Raw genomic sequence first — 24,350 nt, 5'->3', positions numbered from 1 at the left:
TGCTGGTGGTTCTGAGGGATGATGAGGAACCCTCTAGCCTGGAGGGTAGTGTGGGAAGGGAGGAGGAGGAGGGCTGGGGTACAAGGAGGATTCTCGCCAGGCCAATGGGAGCTTTAGCACATTGGCAGCCTTGACTGCTTTTCCTTTGTAAGACCTGTGTTTTCCTACACAGCCCACCCTTCCCCATAGACTGGAGTGAGTGTCCCCACCCCCCACCCCCACACACGGGGCAACTCTGTGCCCTGGACTGCGTGCATCACTGTGCCTCTGTCCCTGTGAACCCAAGGACTCTGTGAGGACACAGCACACCTTTCGTAATTCTTGCACTGGTGAGGGGGAGCAGGAGGGTTACTGGTTAGTTTTCAGAGCACAGAAGGAGGGTGGTGGGAAATGCCTGGTCACAGTGCTCTTTAACTGGGAGAAGAGAACTATGGAAAGGAGTAGGGAAGGGCCTGCTGACCCTTCTGTGTAAGGGTTGCAGACTTAGAAGAGTCGCACACCCTCCTGTGAGGGTTTGAAGTTGTCACCTGGGTGCAAGGGTGGGCTTTTCAGATGCCCCCCCCCCCCGCCCTGCAGAAACTCTGCTTGGTGTGGTGCTGCCCAGGGCCTTGGGTCTGCGCTGTGTGTGAGTGTGTGCATGCGTGTGCGTGCGCCTGTGTGCGTGCCCTCTCTCACACATGCAGGTGCTCCCCAGCCTGCGTCCCTTTCTGCCGGTGGACAGCACCGTTGCCTCCCTCTTTGGCTCTCCCACCCCACCCGGTTGCCATGGGTGCTGCGGGGCCTCCCATATGTCCCCGTATGATCCGTGTGGCGTTTCGTTCCTACGTGCTCATAAACGTCTGCCCCCTGCCTGCTCTGTCCAGGGGTATTTTAGTGACGCCTGGAACACGTTTGACTCCCTCATCGTAATCGGCAGCATTATAGACGTGGCCCTCAGCGAAGCCGACGTGAGTATGCGCCCGCCGTGGCCGCCCGCCTCGTGTCCTCTCTGTCTGTGCGCTCCGCTCCCTGCCCCGCACTGGCATCACCTGGACAAGTCACAGGCCCCAACTTCACTTGACCTGAAACCAGGAATCTCCCACCGAGAGCTGTGGACCAGAGGCTTGTGAGGGGAGAGCTTGATCCCAGGCCTTTTCAGACACAGAGCACCTTCCGGAGGGCTGACTCAGGCAGCATGTCCCGAGACACTGGCAGGCAGGGCACGACAGGCGTCTCTCATGGTCTTTATTTGCCGTGTCAGCAGCAACACCCAAAGCGAAGTACCTGTTAACATGTTTGTTGTAGGGTAATTTTTTTTTTTTCAAGGAGCCGGGTAGCATAATGCTAGAATGTTCCCTTTTTATAACACTGTCCTTTTCTTCTTTTTTCCTGTTGTGCTTCCTCTCCTCTGTGGCTTCTGAATGCTTGCCCTAACAGCACTATTTCACTGATGCATGGAACACTTTTGATGCCTTAATTGTTGTTGGTAGCGTCGTTGATATTGCTATAACTGAAGTGAATGTAAGTAGCCAACTTTGTGTCCTGTGACGTGATTGTTTTTGTTAAGTCTGACACTCAGGAGCCTAGAAACCTTACCCATGGGTCTCTCTCTACACTTAAGAAATTCGGGTATACATTTGGTGTGAAAGACGAAGAGCGTTTTGTAGCCTCCCCTCCCCCTGCCTCACCCCCTTCCCCTAAAAGAGAGCAAAGAAGTGAATGTAGAATGGCCGTTTTGGAACTAAACATGATTTGAAAAAGAAGTTCTTGGGAACACGTGAAGGGCCGGGAGTTAATTTATGTGAGTATGTGAACATAATCACTCACTGGCTATGTGACATTGGCCGGGCACCTGACTGCTCTGTGCCTCAGTTTTTCCAGCTGCAAAATGGGGTTCATAGCAAGTGCCCTGGCACTCACGATGGTTCTGTGAAGGCAAAGGGGGGAAACTTCACAGCCACGCCATGAACACGTGGCAGCTGCTGCTGTCCTCACCTGTATCTTGTGCACCTGCCCAGTCTGACCGGTGACACTGGGGAATACCCACCGTCTTGGCACCCAAAACAATGGTGACCTCATGGACCAGGAGAATGAGGGCTTAGGACATATGAGGAGAGTGTGTCCATTCTCCTCTGTTGCACTCGATTGAACCCTTTAATAAGGAAACAAGTGCAGTAGCAGCGTGGTAGGTGGAGTGACCCCCCACCCCCACCCTTCCAGAAGCATCATGAGAACCTTCCTTCAAAATTAAGAGGCTCCAGAAAAGGGAGCACTGCCTCCTGCCCACAGTTCTTGGACCTAACCCATGCCTAAACCAGGAAGGGCCAGAGGGAGGCAGAAATGGCCCTGCTTACCTGGTCTGTTCCCAGTTTGTCAGCAAGTCTTAGTGGATGTCCCGTGTGTGCCCCGGTTGTGTAGAGCCCGCTGCGGGGATGAATGGAGCATGGGGTGGGACTGCTGTGTGGTGTTGGCTTTCTGCTCCATGTGGCCAGCCCCCCTCCTCCCCCACCCCCAGCTGGGGAAGGGGCCTCCTTGCTCTGCCTGGCTGACATCTGCAGGATTATGTGGCCCATCCTGGTGTCCAGACAGCCTGTATCAAATAAGGATGCTGTGATCCCTCTTTATGCCACTGCTTTGGGTCCAATCTAAGCCTGGAGCACAGAACAGTGGGACAGCCACTGGCCCGGCACTCCTAAGACCTGAGAGTTCTGGTCCTGGTTCAGAAGTGACTTATTGGATCCGGGGCCTCACTTCCCCACCACGGATCACCTGGGGTGAATGATATCTGCCCTCCCTGCCTTATAAGTATGTCAGGATGATAAAATGATACAGATATTTGTGAAAATACTTGCTACAAAAACTTAAAAGTATTAGGGAGACATAAGGCTATTATCCAACTATAGATTTTCCATGGATTAATAAGTGGAATGGATTGTAAGATAGTGTCCACCCAAATCCATGCCATGACAAGGTACTAAAGTGCTATTTTCCTAGACCCAGGAAGATACCTCCCCCAACCTTTATGAGCCCAGATTTATGTAAATTCTACTTTATGGGAAATATTCCATAACTCAGCTATAAAATTGTCATTCATAATGTGTAAATTATGCTTGGCTATAAAATAATCTGATGCTAATGGCAAAACAGTAGGACCCTACAGGGCTGCCATGGGCGCTCTCCTGAGTTTATGACCAGACATCTGCCTGCTTAGCCATCGCCCAGTGTAAAGCACTTACAACCTTTGTCAAAGTCTGCTTACCTGAAAGTTCTGGAACAGACCCTGATGGAAGTCAGGGATGGTCTACATTGGAAATGAAAATAGAAGAAAGTGAAGTTTCAGCAGGTTTCCCTGGAGTGCTTCGTGCTGAGAGTGATATGCAGGCAGTGGGCGTAGATGCTTGGTTTCTGGGTACCAGGATGTGGCCAGGGTTTGTTCACTGAGCCGACAAGCCAGCTCTCCAATGCCTCATCCCCACCTCTGGCTGGCAGGGTGTGGCACTGGTGCCCTCAGTTGACAGCACGTGCCCAGCTTCCCGGCTGCCCCTCCATATGCTGGGGGCAGAAGCACACTGTGCCCGTCCCCTCCGGCCCAGCCTTGCTCATCAGTGCCTCAGACATACCCTGCTTCATGTTTCATCCGTCAGGAAAGCTGCAGAGGTACAAAAACCCACACTGAACTTTCTAGTTACCATTTGACTTTGAGGCTTCTGCACAAAACAGGCTTTCATCAGGCCCATTTCTGACATCCAGTCAGATTTTCAAAATCATACTAGTGACCGTTCTCGTACCATTTTCTAGTCAGTGACTTTTCCCCTGGTTAGATAAAGCCTGAGACAAAGGCTCCCTTGGCTGGTGGCAAAGCCAGCTGTCCGCCCCGGGGCGGGTACAACCCCTTGAGGGGTTTCAGCAGTTCTGGGCTGGGCCGCGGTGCGGGGTGAATGTTCAAAGCCACCTTCTCATTTATTCAGTCTCTCAACACATGTGTCCTGGGCACATATAGTTCACAGGCCGTGGCGTAAAGATGAAAGAGACTGGATGTCCTTCACCTCTGATGGTATAACTGTTAATGGTGGGGCTGTTAGCTCCTCCAGCCCTCTCTCCCACACATGCCAAGTTCCCTAGAGGAGCAACGCACATCTTCTCCCTTGCTGGCCTTATTCCCCAAGCTCCTGGGTCAGCTCAGCTTGAACACCCTTTGTCCATGTTGGCTGTTTTTAGCTGTGATAAGTCATCATTTTTTGCAATATTTAACTTGCTGTGCTCTCTCCCCCAACCTCTGTTGATCTTTCTTTTCTGTTGCCTAATTGATTTTCATGTTGGTTTTATTTTTAGAAAATTGTAGCGGCAAGTATATATAAACATATATACGGTGATGTCGTTGTTAAAGCAAAAGCACTTTAAAGACTGTATACTTGTTTGTGGCTTCCCCACCTTTGGTTTTCACTGAGTTTCACAGGGTGTGCTATTTATGGGTCATGGTCATCTAAATTGTTTCCCATCCACTGGATCCCAGTCTCCACCTGGAGTCTGGGCCAGGGCCATCTTGGCCATCTTGGTCAGTCACACTTGGCTGTGTGGCTTGCCAACAGTCTTCAAGAATGATTGATCTGGCCTGCAAGTGAGAAATCTAGCTTGCGTTTGTACTGTTTGTAAAAAAACATTTTGGATGGCCCTTTCTGTTCTCCTGCTTGATGCCCTGCCCAACCCTCTCCTGCTGCCCCCACCCTACAAATCCTCCCACCCACCCCCTCTGATCATGGTTTGGTGACTCTCACAGATTTGTGTTTATCACATCTGGTCATAACATCGTCAAGCTGCTAAAATGTCAGATGATGATTGGCAGGCTCGCCTTTGCTCACCCTCGGATGCCTATTGGTGTCTCAAATGGTAAAATGACCCAGCACCCCACTCTCTCTAACCTGGGCAGTGGCTGTTGCCAGCACTGAGTCCTTTCCCACTATCATTATTGCTGGGAAGGCAAAATACTTATGCAGAAGCCATGACTGCCTTGTTCTTAACTGAAGAGCATGTGAAAAGTTAGTAAGGAGCTCACTCTCGGGGACCCAAGAATTTTCCCTGACCTGTCAGGTACCCAGTGTGGACCAAGTAACCAACAACTGTGCTCAGCTTCTAGTTGTTCAGCCCTCCATTCCAGATGCCAGCCCTTTCCCAGGGACCAGGTCACTGATTTTCTGGACACAGGCTCAGCATTCCCGTATACAGAAGCCTTACCTCCCAGAAGTGTTACGTGCCAGGTCAGCAGTAGCCAAAAGGAGGCTCCCCTCAGCCCCTGCACAAAAAAAAAAAAAAAAGGTTCGTCAGGACACCTTGAGTTAACTGGTTCTGGGATGCTGGTTTGCTTCCTATCTGAAGTGGAAAATGACATTATTTCAGCCTTTCCAAGAAGAGATGGGAATTAATACAGCAGGTGCAGACTGGTCTCTTTGATTGCACTTGGGAAGCTCAGCGCTTGTCTGGCTCCTGTAGTTACTGAGGGCTGGCCCCAGGCTTGCATCTCGAGGCCTGCCTGGGAGCCCTGTGTGAAGGGGCTGGAGGGGACATCAGGAGAGACCCAGGGATCTAGGGAGCCTTCTGGACCCTGGCATATAGTTTGGCTTCCTGGGGCTGAGGGACATCTCCTCATGGGGTGCCCAGCTGAAGACAGTGGGCCTCTAGCCCAAGCACTGGAATCCCCTCTACTGAGGACTGACCATAGAGCCCTGTTGGCTGTCTTTGGAAAAGTACCCAGGAAGTGAACCCTCTCCCAGTCTCCACCTTGTAGGGCATCCTATAGTTGATCCCAGGATCATGTAGGGCATCAGCTCACCCACATTCCAACCGTACCCTCCAAAGCCTTCTGTGTTTCCAGGCCTCCTCCATGTGCTGTGGGCAAGATGGGGATATGGTTAGCCTGTTTGTATTGTCTAGGTACTGAGCCCTCATCAACTCCAAAAGAACCCACTGCTCAGCTGTAACAGCCTAAGTGGGCTTTTCTAGGGGCCCTCCCTCTGTGTGGCAAATCCAGACCTAAAAGGAATTTGCTGGTGTGAGTGATCACCTGAAGATGTGCCCAGGGTTTCCCTGGCTTAGGACTTGCAGTTCCCCATTTGAGCAGCACCTTAGAATCACCTAGGAACTTTTTAAAACTCCTAAAGCTCTGGCACCACCCAGCCCTATTAGATAAGAATCCTTAGGGTAGGACCTGGGCATCAGATTCTGCAAAAGATCCCCAGGAAGTTGGAATGGGCAGCCCAGGGTGAGAGCTAGCCTGCCCTTTGCATCTGGCAGGCAATTTTAGTTTGAGCAAAGCCATCTTCAGGGTCCTTCTGATCTGTAAGATATTTTGGCAACTTGCACCATCCCCCAGTGCTGCCAGCAGCATCCTCCCCTGTAGAAGTGCTCCCTGCCCAGCATGGCACTGAGGGAAGAAGGTGTCACAGGCTGCACTGGGGGTGCACGTAGCTTGGTTTGCTGTTTGTTCTTTCCTTCCTTTCTGCATGTTGTGCCAACATGTCCTTCCACAAATGCTGCCTTGTTTTCCTCTTCGTTTTTTTTTTTTTTTAAAGAATATTCAGGGTTTCAAGTTCATAGTTCAAAATTTGTCATACTTCAAGGGTATCAGTTGGAAAAGAGTTGTGTACTTGAAATGTCAGTTTGGCTGCTGACTTTCCCACATCGTGAGGGAGGGGCTGCTGAGAAGTCCATCAGACTTGAAATGGGATGGGGAGGACAAGCAGAAGGGGCTGGGGCCAGATTGTAGCCAGAGAATATCTTCCCTGACCAACAACCCTCTTATGCTTGCAGGTCTAACACACAAGTTATGGACATTTCAAAAGTACAACCATACAGTGCTCTGTCCTACACACACACCCCAGTCCCCTTGAGCATAGGCAAGTGGAGGCATGCATGCACACACCCCCACATGCTCACACACCCTTACACTCCAGCTGCGTGGGGGATACCCAAAAGCCTCATGTACACAGCCTTAGGGAGATTGGAAAACAAAACTTTGGAAAAGTAATTCCTCCGTTTGTTAGAGTCATGGGTTAAAATCATCATCCATCCCTTTAAGGAGATGCTCTTTGTCTTGAGGCGAGAGAAGAGAAGAGGAAGATAAAGACAGTGACAGGGCTTGGACCATGCTATTAGAAGGTTCGCCTTCTCAGCATCCTGGGTGAATCAGGGACCCCTTTGTAACCCTATCAGAACCTGTTAGTCCTGGGTTTGTCATCACATTGCTGAATTTCACTTGTGATAGGATGTGCCCCATTTCTTATTTTCCATGAATTTTATGTTAGGTCTCAGGAGGCAGCTGTTAATGAGAGTTCAGAATGGAGCCCTTTACTTCCCCTATATCCCCAGGGAGGAGAACCCCTCAGATTAGTGTGCGCATCTATGTGTGTGCATACCTCCCTTAACTGTACAGAAACGCCATGTAGTAGGCTCCCTAGAAACCCTGGGAAACACTCAGCAGTCCTAGGCCCCCAACCAGAGAAGGCTCATTCCTTTGTTGGTTACCAGGTAGACCAGCTGCTTCAGTGGAGGGGACCCTCCTAAAGGGAACAGAGAGGCTGTCATTCCTTGTCTCTTGTTCAGCCCTTAATATTTAATTTAAAGATGCCTCCTGTTTGTTAGAGCTTGCTTACAACTTCTTTGCATTCTTTTAAACGCTGAACATCTAATAAGTGCCAGATTCCATGCTAGGCACTGAGTGAAGCAAGGACCCTGCCTGAAGGGGAGGCTGGTGCCCACAGGGTAATGAACACTGGTTCAGCTCCCTAGGGCCCAAGCTGTAGGTGCCCAGCCAGACCTCGGATGAGGTGGAAGTGCAGAAACTCAGGGCAAGCCAGTCCTAAGCTGCTGCTTCCCAGGAGCCCCATAGGGCTGAGCACTGTCTTCTCTGACAGCCGTCTGAGTTGTAGGCTGGCATTGAAGGCTAGTGGGGAAACTGGTCCCTCTCCCACTCATGCTGACTTGGTTTACCCACCTCCATGCCCAGGCCTGTGGCTCAGGAGTATGTGGGGTGCGGGCAGGTGCCACTCTGTTTGGCCTGTTTGGTAGACGACTCCTGTTCCCCAGGGTTAGGAGTGGCCTGCTGCAGAGCAATTAGTTACCCGGACCCACAGTCCTGCCACACCAAAGAGAACTAGCCTGCTCATGAGAAGCAGAGGCCCACCCTGCATGTCTTTGGGGACAACTGAGGTCTTGCAACATTCTCGTTTACTGGATGCCTGCCAGCTGCAGAGCATCATGCTCTGGGATGTGAATTAGGAAGTAGTGCATCTGACCCCATGTCAAAGGCTTCCCACCCTCTAGTCCAGGTCTAGGCAGAGCCCCTGGCATTGTCTCAGGGAGGGAGCAACCGTGTTGTCCTAAGACACCAACCACAAGTTTGTAAAAAAAAAAAAAAAAAAAAAAGTGGGGAGGGGCCCATCCTTCTGAACCACTGCTTCCCTTCCATTCATTAACACATTTTCAATCTTTGATTTCTTAAAGCCAACTGAAAGTGAAAATGTCCCTGTCCCAACTGCCACACCCGGGGTAAGATCAGTGACGAGTCCCCCGGGGCTGGGTCTTTCCTTGACCATGCTGAGTCTCCCACTAGTGTTTCTGTATTCTCCATGATTGTCCTTCCAAAACGGTGTCTGCAGTGGTTTGCATTCATCATCAGTGTCCAGTCTTCCTGACCAGCCCGGCGTTTTCCTCTTAACACACTCGACCACTTGGACATGCATGTGCTGTGTGGACGCAGTTCCCCAAGCCCTGTGTTGTTAGCATGGAACTCTTCCTTTCATATCATGCTTTTCAAGGTGAAAAGGCCCTAGAAACACATCTTCAATTCTTACCTCTGTCACCTTTGTTTGCATCTGTTGCTGTTTTTCTGAAAGTGTTGCATGTTCTACTTTGCATTGGGTTTGACCTCTCCATGATAACCCTTCAGAACTCTGAAGAGAGCAATAGAATCTCCATCACCTTTTTCCGTCTTTTCCGAGTGATGCGGTTGGTGAAACTTCTCAGCAGGGGGGAAGGCATCCGGACGTTGCTGTGGACTTTTATAAAGTCCTTTCAGGTAAGAGCCAGGCCGGGGGCTTCTCTGTTGCTCTTGAAGATCACATGTGAGCCAGTGAGTGTCCTCTGTTGTGGAGGATCCGGACTCCCTTCTGCATGGCCACTGTGACCCATTAGGTCAATAGAGGATGTGGAACACCAGAGACACCTGACCCAGCCGTACTTGGTGAATCAAACAGGATTATTTGCTTAAAGGAGACAAGGCAGTAAGGACCCACAGCTGTATCAGCTTCTAAGACTGATAGAGATAATGAGCCTCCAAGCCCCTCTGGGGAGGATGCAGTCCTCCCCGGAATGGCCAGTGATGGATGGTGACATCCAAGAGAGGGCAGGTCCCAGCAGATCCCCCGTAAACCAAACAGCCTCTTGCCAGGACAGCTCCTCCTCCTAAGACTGCCACGGCCCTAACTGTTGGCCAGTCTGCGTACAAACCAGAGACCCTTCCTACCTGAGCCAGCACTCCGTCACCAATCTCTGCGTTACCCAGTGCCGGGAAGGATCACAGTATTGAGGACATTTGGGCATAAGCCAGGCCTCACTTGTCATCTGTGACTCTGCAGGCTGCTGCAGAGATTCCTGTTCCCGAATCAGGACTGACCTGACTTCTCCTGTACCTTCTAGCAGTCCACCCCAGAGAGTCTAGTCTTCTAGACTGAATTAACCAGGGATCGGGTACAGATTCTCATTTAAAACATTCACCTACGTAGGAGATTTGTAGCTATATATAAACATTAGAAAGTGAATCATGAATCTTTGTTTCTCTATTTTTAACTTGAAATAAACACATTGGCAAATGAATCTAATAAGAGACATATAAAGAAAAAGTTCAAGCCAAGCCCACCACCTCTGAGGTAACTGGTGTTAACATCCCGAGGAACGTTCTTCTGCAGCGGGTAGGATTTTAACACATAAAGGAAAGGGATGGCACTGGGGAAGGGCATAGATCCAAAAACTCAAAGAAAGGATATCACAGCTCCTGGCAGGGGACCTGAGGTAGGGGGAAGAACTGGGAATGCAGCCCTGGGGGAGGGCAAGTGGGACCTCATGTGAGCCTTGGTCTCAGTAAAGGATCAAATCCCAGACACTTGTTATAAAGTACCAAAGTTTGTGAATGAACTGCTACAAAGATAGAATAGACTTGTGCACTAATGTCATTTTTTAAAATATTTTATTTATTTGACAGAGAGCACAAGCAGGGGGAGAGGCAGAAATAGAGGGAGAGGAGAAGAGACTCCCCACTGAGCAGGGAGCCTGACATGGGGCTTGACCCCAGGATTCTGGGATCATGACCTGAGCCAAAAGCCAATGCTTAACCTACTGAGCCATCCAGGCACCTCTTCATACTTACTTTTAAAGAAATTAAACCTTTTCTTTTTAAAAGTTTGGTCAGTGTAAAGAAATTCATTGCATAGAGTGGTAGTTCACAAAAACTGAGAAACAGTGCCAACAGAATTCTTAAAGATTCAGTAATCTAGGAAGAAAATGCATTATAGGTATGTTTATGGCGAGGAAAGCCTGGGACTCCCTCTGTTGGGCTCTGATCCCGCGGTCAGCTGTCAGGATGGTGCTGTTGCTCCAGGCTGGGCAAGCAGTCACAGATCCAGAGTTGGAACACAGCAGAAAGGTTTGTAGCCACTGACTTTCTGATGACCTTTTGTGGATAAAAGAGAAAGTAGACGCTTTAATCATATGTGCTTGGCATGAAGTTCAACAATCCGGCCACTACCTAGAGGTATGCCATGCGTGTGGACATCTTTGGTCATACAACATGTGTCCTAGGAAGGTAGTTGAGGAACAAGGATGAGAGGACCCAGGGGTCTGACCCCACACATACACCTGTATTTAATGTTCTTAAGGAGAGCCCAGGTTTGGTGACCAGCTGGGGCTAGCTCCTTTTCTTTTCCCTGACCCAACCCTCAACTCTCATTTTTTCAGAAAGTGTGCATTTTAAGAAAGGTGTCTTGCTTTCTACAGCGGCAGCCAGAAAGTGATTCTTTCCCTTGGCCCCAGTAATTTGACTCCTAAGACTTCACCTTAAGCAGACATGGGTGGTTTTTCACAAAGATGTTCCTTTGCAATGTGATCTACAATAGCCCCTCACCCCTACCCCAAACATCCCCACAAAAGAAAGTGGAAGCAATCTAAATATCCAGTGTTCTGGAATGGTTTGATCAATTATGATAATTTCACAAAGTAGTCCAGTGACACATGTAAACATTATTGTGAGGGTAATATGTCTGCCTTGACACTATTTAGGGTCAGGGGCCACTGTTAATGATGGTGGGAAGCATATCCTGCCCATAGCTTTGTAACACAAGGTGCATGTGTGGATCTTATACTCAGGACTGAAGTTCCTGTCATGGGCTTGGGTTTAAAAAGTCCTCCTTCACTATCGACATCCTTTCAGTATAGCCCAAACAAGAGAAGCATGTGAACCTATGTTGGGTCTTCATTCTGCACCTGAGCAGTCACAGTGGGGGGGAAGGGGGAGAGGCTGGGCACTGAGCCAAGTGCTTCCTCTCTTCCAGGCTCTGCCCTATGTCGCCCTCCTCATAGCCATGCTGTTCTTCATCTACGCGGTTATCGGCATGCAGGTAAGCACCAGCCACTTTCTCCCTGTGTCCCCTTTGCTGGGTAGCACCAGATCTGTGGCAAGATGTACCTTGACCAGGTGGAATGGAAAGACAGGGTCCTGATTTTCCAGGAAGGCACCCGTGCCAGGGACAGCCAGGCTCAGAAGAGCCAGGAGAGGTTGGGACATGCCATGGAGGGCTGGGTTTATTGGTGCTCCTCACCCCTAATCTGAGTCTTGGAAAACTCAACTAAGAAAACCCACAGTTGGTTTCAGCAACAGGAAATGCCACACCAAGAATAGCCGTAATTGTTCCAGTTTCTGTACCAATGCCACTAAGAAGATATTTAATGCTACAGAAATCTGTTGACAGTCTGGAAAGTTATGTTTTATCATAACCAGCTGAGATCCTTGCTTGAAATCACCTGCTCCCAGATGCTACGGCAAGGGCTGAACTGGGACCATTACAGGGATTTGTAGCTGCCCTTTAACAAAGAACCACGAAGCCAGGTTGTCAGTGACCGTGGCTGAAGCGTTTCTTCCCCACTTCTTCAGGGGTGTGAAAAGGGATTTGGCTTCATTCACTGCTGAGCCCTCACAGGGGAGGCACAGCTTCCGGGAGGAGAGGGAGACAGCAGCCTGCTGGACCCTCCTGGGGGGGGGGGGGGGTCTCTCTGCTACATGCTCTGCTGTTTGGGATGCTGTCCTTCAGATAAGGGGGCTTGTGAGTGTCAAAGAGTAGGGTGATGGGGTGATTCCAGAGGCAGAGAGGTGGCTGTGCTTACTTATCTGAAGGCATAGAAACATTTGCATTTCACTGGGGATGTATTTGGGAGTTAGGAACAAGGAGTTGACGTACTTGACCCCCTGTAGTTCAGGATGGGCTGCTGTGTGCCCCCAAATGATCTTGTATGCCTGATGTTCTACAAAACAAGAGCTGTCTTGGGGAACTGCAAGCTGCCCTGCACACCCCATGACCGGTTCACTCAGGAGGCTTTGCCAGGCTCTTCTAAAATGGTCTACTCTTCTTCTTCAAGTCCCACAGCTAAATTCCCCTTGCCCTTACAGGAGAGGCCACTCTCCTTTCTGTGACTCACTGGCCCCCACGCTTTTCTACAGCCTGATGTGTTGTCTGTGCACAATCATGTTCTTTTCATTTCCTGGAGCTCCTGGGCCATGTCAGCTCTGCTCCTTTGCAGGCAGTGCTTCCTCTGCCCGAACACTTCACCCTCCTTGTCACCTGACTAGCTTCCATTTTGCCTTCAGTTCTGAGCCTTAAGTGTCACTCCTCCAGAGGACCTTTCCTGCCCCCAGCCCCTGACTGCAGATACTTTATGTGCCTCCCTGTCCAGCTGGATCATGCCAGGTCTCACCAGGAGGGGCTGTCTGGCTGATTGCCTAGTAGGAATTCCCTGAGGTGAGGGCATGCTTGACCTCAGCACTGTGCTCCCAGTGGCACATGTTAAGTGAATGAAGTGCCAAGCACTACGAGAAAGCCCTACTGGGTGTTGATCGAGCTTTTGTTAGTTCTAAATTCACATGTGGAATATGTTTCATGGATAGTTTTTTTGGGGGGAGAGGGCATTTTTATTTTTTATTTCTTGACAAAATCTTTATTTCCCTAATAATTTCTCCACCTAGATGTTTGGAAAGGTTGCTATGAGAGATAACAACCAGATCAACAGGAACAACAATTTCCAGACCTTTCCTCAGGCGGTGCTGCTACTCTTCAGGTGACTGAGTACCACGAGGGCATCTCTCTCTGGCTCTGGGTTCCAGAGTGACACAGGACACGTGCTCTGTTACAGCAGTGTAGCCTCTCCTGATTGATCACGGTGGCTTATTGTATTTGTTTTGTATTCTTGAACAGAGACATTATTTTAGTCACAGAGGAGTTTCGCTGGATTGTGGAAACTACTGTGGTCATTCAGGCTGTGGCCAGCTTCAGGGTTAGCCCTTTGGAAGCTAGTAGGTCTGCCAAGGCCACCAGGAAAATGGTAGGATACACGCTTATGCATGGGAGCATGCACTTTCCATACTCCACAACCAGGAGTGTGGAAATTTAGCAAGAACAGAAAGGCCTTTGCACAGCCAACTGAGAATATCCAAGATGCACGGTTTCAGATTTTAAAGGATTGTTTTTAACCCCAGTTAATGAACTTTGTAAACAAGGTATCTTGACGTGAGATAACTTTCTAGAAATTATACAGGTAATTTCTAATGACTCTCGTGATTGAATAGCAAGTTATTTGCTGTTTGGTAGTTTTCAGTTCTTTGCTTTCAACAGAGTTGAATGGGGATCTAATCAGGCTGTCAGGTATTAGGTCATTAAAAACAATAATTATTTTAAGATTGTAGCATGAGCATTTGAAGAAGACATAAAAACATCCATTTTTACAGAAAGAATTAATGTGCTTATATCAAATGATTATCTTAAATCAAAAGGAGCTGTATCAGAGTGCCTCTACTTACTCCGAGAAGTTGCATTTGAAAATAAGTAGGAATTTCAATTTAGGAGTTTTCACTAATTTCACCTGGCTTTTCCCCAAATCACTTATGTTTTGCTCTAATTAAAAGTTTTGTTTAAAAAAAAAATTCTTCAAAATATCGTGAAGGTCTAACCTTCAAATCTCTCCTTCCTCTACTAAAGCCCTTTCTCTTCTTAATCCGAACAAGGTGTGCGACGGGTGAAGCCTGGCAGGAGATCATGCTGGCCTGTCTCCCGGGGAAGCTTTGTGACCCTGAGTCAGACTATAACCCTGGGGAGGAGTACACATGTGGGAGCAACTTTGCCATTGTTTATTTCATCAGTTTTTACATGCTCTGTGCATTTCTGGTAGGTGATCACGATAGCTCCCTTTCTCAACCGACAGATGCTGTGTGGCATTGGGGACTCAGACCTTGGATGCTGCCCCCATCGAATTGCTGTGGGGTGTTGTATGTTGATGAGCACTCTCAACTTCATTTGGCCATCGGAGGTCTTGCTTCAACAGTGTTGTGTGTTACTGGCACCTTCATTGTGAGCAGAGCTTTGAGGCTCACTAACAGGCTTGGGACAGTCACCACCCCAGCTTCTTAAGGCTGCTGGTGTCTTTATAGCAGTTTCCAAAGCCACTGCACATAGCTGTGACTTAATAGCGTGAGGTATTTGGTGGCAACAAAACTATAAAACTGTAGTGTGCCCTCCTGCCTTTCCCTGGGACTATACCAAGGCCATTTTGGAAAGCTGGAAGTGTATCTTTTTATTAAATGTTCTCCAGAAAGAAAGTTTTTACAGCCTTTCTCAGAGAAATGGGTTCCAAATGTTTCTTGACCCTTATAATCAGGAGGCCCTTAGTAGAGTCTAACCCCATCCTTTCCACTATAGATGAAGCAGCTTTGCTCTGATTTGCATTTTCAGATCATCAACCTGTTTGTGGCTGTCATCATGGACAACTTTGATTATCTGACTCGGGACTGGTCCATTCTAGGGCCTCACCATTTAGATGAATTCAAAAGAATATGGTCAGAATATGACCCTGAGGCAAAGTAAGTTGAAAAGGCTTCCATGTGACTTGTGTGGGCCATTTCTGGAGTGTTGACTGTGATTTTTGTGGAAGTGTGGGATGGACTGAAAGGATAGGCCAGCCAGCACTTCCCTGTACCTCATGCTATACTTTGTTTCCAGAGGAAGGATCAAGCACCTTGATGTGGTCACTCTGCTCCGACGCATCCAGCCTCCCCTGGGGTTTGGGAAATTATGCCCACACAGAGTAGCCTGTAAGGTAAGCATCCTGTTTGTATGTCTTATGGCCTCCCTGCAGGGACTCCCTGCTTCATTCAACAAACACTCATTGACATTCTGCTGAGTCTTCCATCAGGTGCGCTGGGGATGCCGAGATGAATAATACGTGGTTCCTGTCCTGAGGAACTATCAGATTTGTAACTCTTAGGACACCCTATCAGCCAAGAATAAGAATAGGAAGGGAATTATGTAATTTGTCACTGGGCAGGTGGCCATTTACATCAGGTCCAGAAAGACAGAAGCAAGAGGGCACTCTAGAAAGGGAACACAGAGAACTCAGATGCAGAGGTAAGGGGATGGCTATCATGGTGCCAAATGGGGAGTCACTGGTGTGGCTGGAACATAAAAGAAAGTGGCAGAGGACTCTAGATGCAAGCTGAGTGCAGCTCCAAGGAGCTGCCTTTGCCATGCTGAATCCTACAAAAGAAGCATGAGAAGAGTTTCATGGAGGGAAGTTCCACCTTTGCAATGGGAGAGTAAAATGGAGACCACCCAGAGTGCTATTGGAGTCTTAGTGTAAAGTAATGGGAGCCAGAGTGAGGGCGGTGGAGGTAGGGACATAGGAGGGCACAGCTAAAAGGTCTGCTTTGGAAGTAGAATGGAGAATATGTAGGGCCCTGGCTATGTCCTAGCTTGAGTAACAGTGGACATGGTTGCACACCCCTCTGCTGCCAGAGTGCCTGTCTCTGTGAGCCAGGCATCAGCAGTGGCCTCTCAGGGTTGGGTTCAGATCTCCCATCCCACCCCTATAGCCCACTTCTGTAGTTTTCACATCAGGCTATGCTGTCTGTGAGCTCCCGCTGAGATTTGTTCTCCTTCCATGGAGCTCCCAGAGAACCACCTTGAGTCAGCAAAGCAACAAAGGAGAATTCCCCTTTCTGAAGGAGACAGGCAAGATTTGCTTACTACAACTAGAAATCCTAGAAATCCAGCCAGTCCCCACAGCAACCCCTAGAAATCCAGCCAGTCCCCACAGCAGCTGGTCGCCTCTCCCCAGAGGCCCGAGGTGACTCTTGGTTCAGGGATTTTACCACTCCAGTGGTGCTGGGCCAACTCTAGACAGAACCCAAGGTAACCAGAGTAGAGTCTGAAATGTATTTCAGGCTTTCAAAGAAATCTTCAGAGATGAACTCATTGTTCTCTGCCCTAAAAGTCCAGAAAACCCCAAGGACCTAGGTCTTTGCCCATGTCTTTACATCTTTGTAGCTTGGACTCTGGATGAAGGTACAGAGGATTAGCCACAGAAATTGCCTTTTTCCAGAAATTTTCCAGTACCAACCTCTTTTCTGCTTTCCAAGAACAAGATTGGTTCCAGCTCATGGCTGTCGTTTTGTGTTTACGTTTCCAGACCCTTTTATATAAAAGATCCAAGTATCCTTGAGGCACAGTATGGTCTCTTTTGCTGATTCAGGAAATTGCCAGGAAAAGCAAATGGACACGCAGGCTATCTTGGCTGCCTGTCTGGAGACAGGCGTGATTGGTCATAGGACTAGAAACATAGGTGGGATGAGTCATGCGAACACAAGATTCCAGTCCCTTAATAGGGAAGAGAAAAAGTGTTTTAAAAAATCTCTTAGGACACCTTGCCAGCCCAAAATAAGACATATGGAACCATTGACCATTACAGGTACCACTTACTTAGCTCTGAGCACGTGCCAGGCATCCCCTGAAAGAGTCCATGATCTCCCTTAATCCCAGCTAGGTGTGCCATCTGCATTTGCAAGAGAGGTGTCACTCCCTCAAGCCCCCTCCTAGCCCCTAGTGCTGCTGTTCAAGGGACCAGAAGAGAGAAGAGAAGTGAGAAGTGGGGGGGTCCTGCTCTGAAATACCAGACCAACCACGTGGGCTTGTGGGAAACAGTACACTATGGTCCCACCAGTGTCCCTAAAGGACACTCCCTGTGTTGGGAATAGTGAGGATCTAGGCCCTGTGCCTGGCTTGTCATACTTGGTTTATTGTCTCATCCTCATGATGGCTTTAAGGATATGCCCTGAATGGAGGCCTGACCCCAGAAGAGGAGGGAGAGAAGAGTGCTTGAATAGTCAAGTCTTTATTGTTGGAGTTAAAAACAAGCAAAGCACACCATCTGCGTGCCAGCGTGTGTGTTTCACGACTAAAGCTTTGATCTGTGTCAGCTCCAAGTCCCCCCAGATGCTAGGTGCTCCCCAAGGAGTGGTTGAATTGAACTAAGTGTTGACTAGTAGGAGGTGAGGAATAAACAGAGAATAAACACCTAAAAGGGGCATGGCCATCATCCATCATTTGCCTTCCGTTGAGAAACTTCTTTCTGTTACAGAGACTAGTTGCCATGAACATGCCTCTCAACAGTGATGGGACAGTCATGTTTAATGCAACCCTGTTTGCTTTGGTTCGAACGGCTCTTAAAATCAAGACAGAAGGTGAGCATCCCCAAGACAGGACAGGTGGTACGAGACGGGAGGGATGCCATTATCCCACTTTGTGTTCTCCCTTCTGGGCCCTTTCTTGTTGAAGGGGAAGTCCTGGGGAAGAGGGGGTGGCGGTGAGTGCTGGGCCAGCTGGCTGTTCCTGCCTTCCTCATCCCTTCTTGCCTGCCCTTATGCTTCACTTTGTCCCAGAAAGTCTTGCAGTGACTCCTGCTATGGCTCACTACATAGCAAGAGAAATAGGTGAGGGATTAGGGCAGAGATGGGACCATCACAAACGCGTTCACTCCAGCTGTCCCTTTCTACTGTGCGAGCTTTAGAGGGGGATTTCACGGTGCTGAGTCGTAGCTTCTCTCTCTATTGAGAAGGAACAGGTATGCCTCCATCAGGAGAAGTCCTGAGGATGAGATGAAAGGATGTCTGCAAGGGCCTCTGTGCCACGTGAGCGCATAGCTGGTGCTTGAGGACTGTTAGCAGCAGTGTCTCCCCAGCTGAGGTCAAACCAGAGTGGTCTTCACGGCCATACTCAGCTCTGGTCTACCGAGTCCCGGCACCCGGCCACTGGGGTCGGCTCAGTGATGACTTGATAGGTGGAACAGGATGCACATTGCAGCAAGCTGAGGAGTGACAGGAGGTGGGAAAGTAAATACTGTGAAGGAGCCAACTCTTGCCACACTTTATGGATGAGAGGGAAGGGGAGACCAGCAGGGCACCACTGCCATCTGCAGACAGCTGTCTACTAGCAGCCCCACAGTGCTAGGTGAGGTGCTAGGTGTACCTTTCCACAAAGCCAATCTCTCCAGGCCCCCAGGGTCCCCTGGCAGGGTGCCCCTCACCGCAACACAAACCTGGCCCCGGCCAGCATCCCCAGGAGATGCAGAAGGCAGGATGGTCTTAGGTACTGACAGGTTAGCTGAGGAGACAGGCATCAGCCGATGTAATAAAAGACCAGGATTTTGTGGTGCTGATGAAGACATGCAGTAGGAATTGAGAGTCTCATTTGGGAGAAATTTAATCTGATCTTCACAGGTTGGCGGCAGGGTTTAGAACAGGCAGCAGACAAATAGAAAACATTCTGATTGGGGGCAGTGGGTGGGAGTGGGTCTTGGCTGTGGTCAGCCTGCATAGGCCTGAATTCCAGAATAAAACATGGCTGTTCCCACCATAGAGTGACTGCCTGGGGGAAGGCTTACCCACTATTTACCTATGACCCCCACTGGAGAGTTAGGCGGGAAAGGGGGGAGCCCCATCCTGTCTGAGGGCTCTGCTCCAGGCCATGCTGGGAGGGAAGTGGCCCTTGTGGGAACAGATAGGAGGGCTGGGTAGGAGAAGCAAGTCTTGTTTTCTCTTCTTGCTTTTTGAATTCAGGGAACCTGGAACAAGCTAATGAGGAACTCCGAGCTGTGATAAAGAAAATCTGGAAGAAAACCAGCATGAAACTGCTTGACCAAGTTGTCCCTCCAGCTGGTGGTCAGTGCAATCTATTTCCTAAATGGTTCTTTGCCAGCGCATTGGTTTTAATGCAAGGATCTCCAGCAAGCCAAGAGGGGGTTTGCGGAATGCTTTACGTATCCGCTAGAGCATTTGAGCCCATAGCTAAAGAAGGCTCCTCAGCCTTTTGGTGTAATTATTTGGGGTAACAGGAGGACCATTCCAGACAGGCCTCAGGGGGAAGGAGACCTGAGACCCACATGGCTGGGACAGGGGTTTTCTTGTCAGTAGAAGAATTACTGTTGGAGAAAAAGCTTACTGTCTCAAAACAAAGAGCTTGTATTTCTTCAACCAAAATGGAATATTTAAAATTAGTTTCCATTTATCGTTCAACATATTGTTGAAAAGGTCTCAGAAAAATTAGATAGCTTTCAGAAGATGGTATTTTTGAAATGTTCATCTCAAGACTTGAGTTTACCATTGTAATTACCGAAAGTGTCCCTTTAACTGGAGTTTAGAGTCAGAACTAACAGGCATGCTTATTCCTTTTGTTATTTGTCATAAAATAACAGACTAAACTTTTTCAGATGTATATATATATATGATGCACATATATATAATATATATGCCTTTTTTTTTCCATTTTTGTTTAAGTGCACCGGACTTAGACGTTGAGGTGGTGGTTTTGTGACTATTTTATTTTCACGTTTTAAAGGTGCAGGATCCGTTCACTCAGTGCCCCCACCCCAGTATTTTAGCCGCCCCTAGCCCTGGGCACATGGTGAGCATTCGGTGTGTTTTGTAACCAACCAAACTTTTCTAGCATCCCTGCTCCTGCAACTTTCGAGATTGGTCGGGCTCAGGGCTGGAAGCCGACTCCAGGACCCTGGGCCAGGACGGTGGCCAAGGCCTTTCCCTCTGAGAAGGTGATAGTCTCTGGCTCTTGGGAGACAGAGAGAGAGCGCGCGAGAGCAGCATGGCAGCCAGCTCTGCTCCTCAGCATGAAGCCAGAGCAGTGTGAGCTTTTGTCGCTGGAGGGGGCCACCCCTAGCTGGCACAGGCCACCTGTTCAAAGCCAGGGGAGACGGCCCCAAAGAAATGATTAAGGGAAAGCACACAAGCACGCACACACATACGCACAAAATCCCGAAAAGCAAAGAACGGGAAGCCCCGAGCTCCCACCTGGAGCACCCTGGCCCTCCACGGGAGAACTGATACTGCACATTTAAAACGACTCTTTGGTTTCATTCTTTTCCTTGCAGCTGCGCACCCAGTGCTCGCATGGCTTAGAGAAATTGCTTTTTAAAATTGTTGTAACAATGTGCTTGAGCTTTTTCTGCAGCCTCCATTCCTTTCAAGTCTCAGTCTTTCAGAATATTCTGAAGCAATTCTGTTTTAGGGTGGTGGCATGGAATCAGGGTTATCTCTCGGCAGCCGTATTCCCCTACACTGTTTCTCAAATCTAGATGCATGCTTCAGAATAGCGGCTGCACGCGTCCCGGTAAACCGTACCCCCCTCCCTCTCCCCACCAGGCCCTGCCCCAGCGCCCCTCTACTGACTGGCTGCCTTCTTCATAAAGCAGTCTCACCCCCAACATCTTGGGAAGCATAGTCACATTACTCTGAAACTTGCTTTCTTTTAATTAGACCAGGAAAAAAAGGTCCAGAGTTTTTGGCTCACCTTTACTTTGAAAAACAGATCAACTTTTAGCTCTGCTAGCCTTCTAATAAAGCTGGGCCTGGCCTTTTCTCTGTATTTCTTAGAAAAGATTAGGGTTTAGGATGACAGGTGTTCATCTATTCCAAAATGGCAGCAGGAAGCACAGTGAAACCCAAGGAGAAGGCGGCAGGCCTTAGTAGGTGGCATGCTGCAGAAGCTCTGTGTCACCGAGTATGTCCCCCGGATCAGGCTCCTCCAGGCTGAACCCCAAGTGCTACTGCGCTGGAGAGGTTCACAGCAAGGCAGGGACTCTCAGGCATCTGCAAACACACTCTGAATGAGGTGCATGCAGGACAGGGTTTTACTGCCTGCATTTGCCAGTTCTCTGTTTCTTCTTTTCCCTTCCAGTAGACCAGTGGTTCCCAGCTTTGCCCACATCATGGCACACTTGGAAAGTGGGGATATTTAGTCAGCCTTCTGGGCTGGCAATGGATAGCTTCCTGGGCCAAGGGGCTCAGTATCCCGAAGGCCATACCCTGGCCAGAGAAGCAGACCCAGACAGGCCAGCTGCTCCTGGTGCCTAGGACCAGGCTCAAGGAGCCCTTCACAGGCCAGATGACAGCAGAGCAGAGGCCTCAGGAGGCCTTATAACTCAGGATGGTGTGAGGTCACCATCCACCCGGGTCATCACAAGCAGAGGCCTATGGTCTTGGGCACAGCCTGCCTGTCCTCTCCATCACCTGTGCTCAGTGATCCCCTTGCCCATCTTCAAATCTTGCTCATGTTCTCTGCTCCACTCTTCAGTCTCTGCCATGTCGTGGCTCTTCCCTCTTTTTGTAGGAATCCCCTATCCTTCCAGAGGCTGTTCTTCCTTTGGGCCTCCACTCCTTGACCTAGATCTTTGACTCTTTTGCCCTGAAGAGTGCAAAAAGCTGACCCCATCTCTTTCTCTCCGAGCCTGAGCCAAAACAGCCTTACTGCATCCATTCCTATTGTCCCTTCCTTTTTTAGCCTTCTCTAGCTTTGCTTTTTCCTGCTCTTGAGAGCTTGTTCTCAGCCCAGCCTCAATTAGCTTAGCATGTTAGTGGAGAAGACCAAGTGGTGGCCTGCCTCTGCTCTGAGTGGCCACTCAGGCAGAACTACAGTCAGCCCTCTGCACTGAGCACCTGGCTGCCCCCAGTTCTGGGCCAGGGAGAGCCAAGACCCTCCCACAGGAGCCCCCTGGGCTGCCCCAGGCCAGCACCACCTGGGCTGAAGGGAGAAAAGCGTTAGGCCTCCATTTACAGGAAGCATCCCAGTGTGGAGTGAGTTGGGCCTTCTCTAGACCCAGTGGATTTTTTTCTGGGAGCCCACAGAGAAGATTTGATATCCTGGACTGCAGGAGCAGCTATGGCACTAGAGTCCCCCTTGGGTCCCCAGGGTTGTCAGCTATGAGCCCACCTCCTACATGCAGTCCAGTAGAGAGACTTATGCTCTGGGGAAGGCAGCTCTAAAGAAGTAGGTGGTCTGTGCAACCAGAGCTGGGTGGCCCTAGTGGGCCATGTGGAGAAGGAGGAGAGCCCATACTCGAGAGGCCTGTTGCCCTGGCCTCACATCCCAGCTCGACTTGCCAGGGCAGGTCATTCAGCCCCATGCCACCTGTCGAGGGGAACAAGCAGCTCCACTATCTCAGAGCTATGGTGAAGAGGCCATGACACCCATGTGGAGTTCCTCTGGGAACATGGATGCCCAAGAATAGAGGTAGCTAGAACAGGTATTCTGGATGCACCGTGGGCACAATCAGGGGCAGTTTGAGAGCAAAGTAGAGGTAAAGTGTCAAGACCTAAATGGTCTGTCCACCTCTCACCTCCTTGCTTATAGACAGTACATCATTAGGCCATTTGTACCAGCCTGAGACAGATGCAGGATGTGGTTTCACAATCTACCAGAGCCTTTGTCACTTTGGTGGCCCCTACACCACTCCAGGACTTCTTGACTGGGGTTTGGGAGGAATGCAGCTGCCCCAAGGCTTCTTCTTACTCAGTAACACTGAGTGGCTCCTGACAGGGAAGGTTGGAGAGGTGCGTACAGCAGCCCAGCAGTCTCCATACAGGGACACTAAATGAACCCCATCGAGGATGCACTAGTGAAAACAAAGGGTCCTGGTGGCCCCCAACCCATCATGTTCCACCATCCATTTCAGTGGATGCCACTGTCAGCAGGCTGCTAGCTCCCTGTCTTCCAGCCCAGGCACTTAGGACCACCCTAGCATGGAGCCGAGTGCTTTCCAGGCCTCATCTCAGGTTGCGTCCATAGCTCCTCTAAGAGGGGTAACCCCATTTACAGATGAGAACACGAGCCCCTTGCCCCAGATCAACCTGCAACTCTTGAAGGGTGGCCTGGGTACAAGCTCATCTGTCTTAAAGCCTGAGGGCCAGCAGCCCTTCCTCCCCTCAGTCTCTACAAGTCCTGGGGCCCTAAGCTGCTTGCCCAGGGGCCGCTGCAGATCTGGGGGCAAGCACCCCAGGGAGAGCAGGGCTGGTGGAGACCCCCGGGCACATCTGCACCGCGTCGTGGTTTACCATGAGACAGCCAGAGCCTCTATTCTGCCTCATGCATCACCTGTAAAATGCTCAGCGGAGTTCCAGTTCCCCAGCGGTGCATGCTGGAGTTGTTCCGAACAAAGCAGAAATAAGCTCAACCGTGAGGTTAGTTGATGCTGTGGCTGGCAGTGCCGGAAATAAGCCGTTCTGGATTACAGGTAGAGAAACGGCACATGGAGGCCAGTGGAACAGAATCGCAGGGGCACATGAAAATCTGGGTTTGCAGCCACTTTCCTGAACCTTCCTCCTCTTCCGAGCTTGTCTGTCACTTTCCGAGGTCTCTGTTTTTATCTCAAAGCATCGGGATTTGGATGGTTAATTGCCCTTGGTGTTCGTGGTAATTATACATGCAAATCCCCATGTGCAGGGGTGAAAATAGGACCCAGGAAGTCTTTTTTTTGTTGTTGTTTTGTAATTTTTATTTTAAGTAAATAACCAAGACAGCACTCCATAGTGTTACTAATACGCTGCTCTAATAAACTCATGACCAACATACTGTTTTCCGCAATTTTGAGTATCAGTTCATGTGACTGACTCTTAATTTTGAGCCTTAACTGCTTTGCAAAACCTCGCTTTTTGCTAGATTTAGTCTCCTGTGTCCTAAACCCAGAGCTCAGCGCCCTGGGCACTGCCCCCCCATCCCACCCCCAGCCCCGGCCCCCAGTGAGAGTTTAGGCTCCTGGTGCAAATGTGCTGATTCGGGAGAGCTGTGTCTGGTCTCTCCGTTTAGATGATGAGGTAACCGTGGGGAAGTTCTATGCCACTTTCCTGATACAGGACTACTTTAGGAAATTCAAGAAACGGAAAGAACAAGGACTGGTGGGAAAATACCCTGCGAAGAACACCACCATTGCCCTACAGGTGAATT

The 24,350-nt window shown here is 49.5% G+C and overlaps 1 protein-coding gene across 12 annotated transcripts in view; it reads left to right on the top strand.

Annotated features, from left to right (window-relative positions):
• Positions 1-24,350, top strand: part of CACNA1D (calcium voltage-gated channel subunit alpha1 D) — a 300,511-nt gene that overhangs the window by 251,853 nt on the left and 24,308 nt on the right. For 6 of the 12 annotated variants that reach the window (XM_072720761.1, XM_025986349.2, XM_072720757.1 and 3 more), the window contains 10 exons: positions 864-947; positions 8,921-9,049; positions 11,577-11,642; positions 13,262-13,353; positions 14,297-14,456; positions 15,021-15,148; positions 15,288-15,384; positions 17,701-17,803; positions 19,178-19,279; positions 24,213-24,343. In XM_072720761.1, coding sequence (XP_072576862.1) covers positions 864-947; positions 8,921-9,049; positions 11,577-11,642; positions 13,262-13,353; positions 14,297-14,456; positions 15,021-15,148; positions 15,288-15,384; positions 17,701-17,803; positions 19,178-19,279; positions 24,213-24,343 — 1,092 coding nt within the window. Of the gene's footprint in view, positions 1-863; positions 948-1,416; positions 1,501-8,475; positions 8,521-8,920; positions 9,050-11,576; positions 11,643-13,261; positions 13,354-14,296; positions 14,457-15,020; positions 15,149-15,287; positions 15,385-17,700; positions 17,804-19,177; positions 19,280-24,212; positions 24,344-24,350 lie in introns of all 12 variants that reach the window. The other 6 variants (XM_072720759.1, XM_072720756.1, XM_072720755.1 and 3 more) reach the window with 2 other exon arrangements.

The sequence above is a fragment of the Vulpes vulpes genome, chromosome 9 (assembly GCF_048418805.1).
Source record: "Vulpes vulpes isolate BD-2025 chromosome 9, VulVul3, whole genome shotgun sequence".
NCBI lineage: Eukaryota > Metazoa > Chordata > Mammalia > Carnivora > Canidae > Vulpes > Vulpes vulpes.
This window is presented reverse-complemented; position numbering and strand designations above follow the sequence as displayed.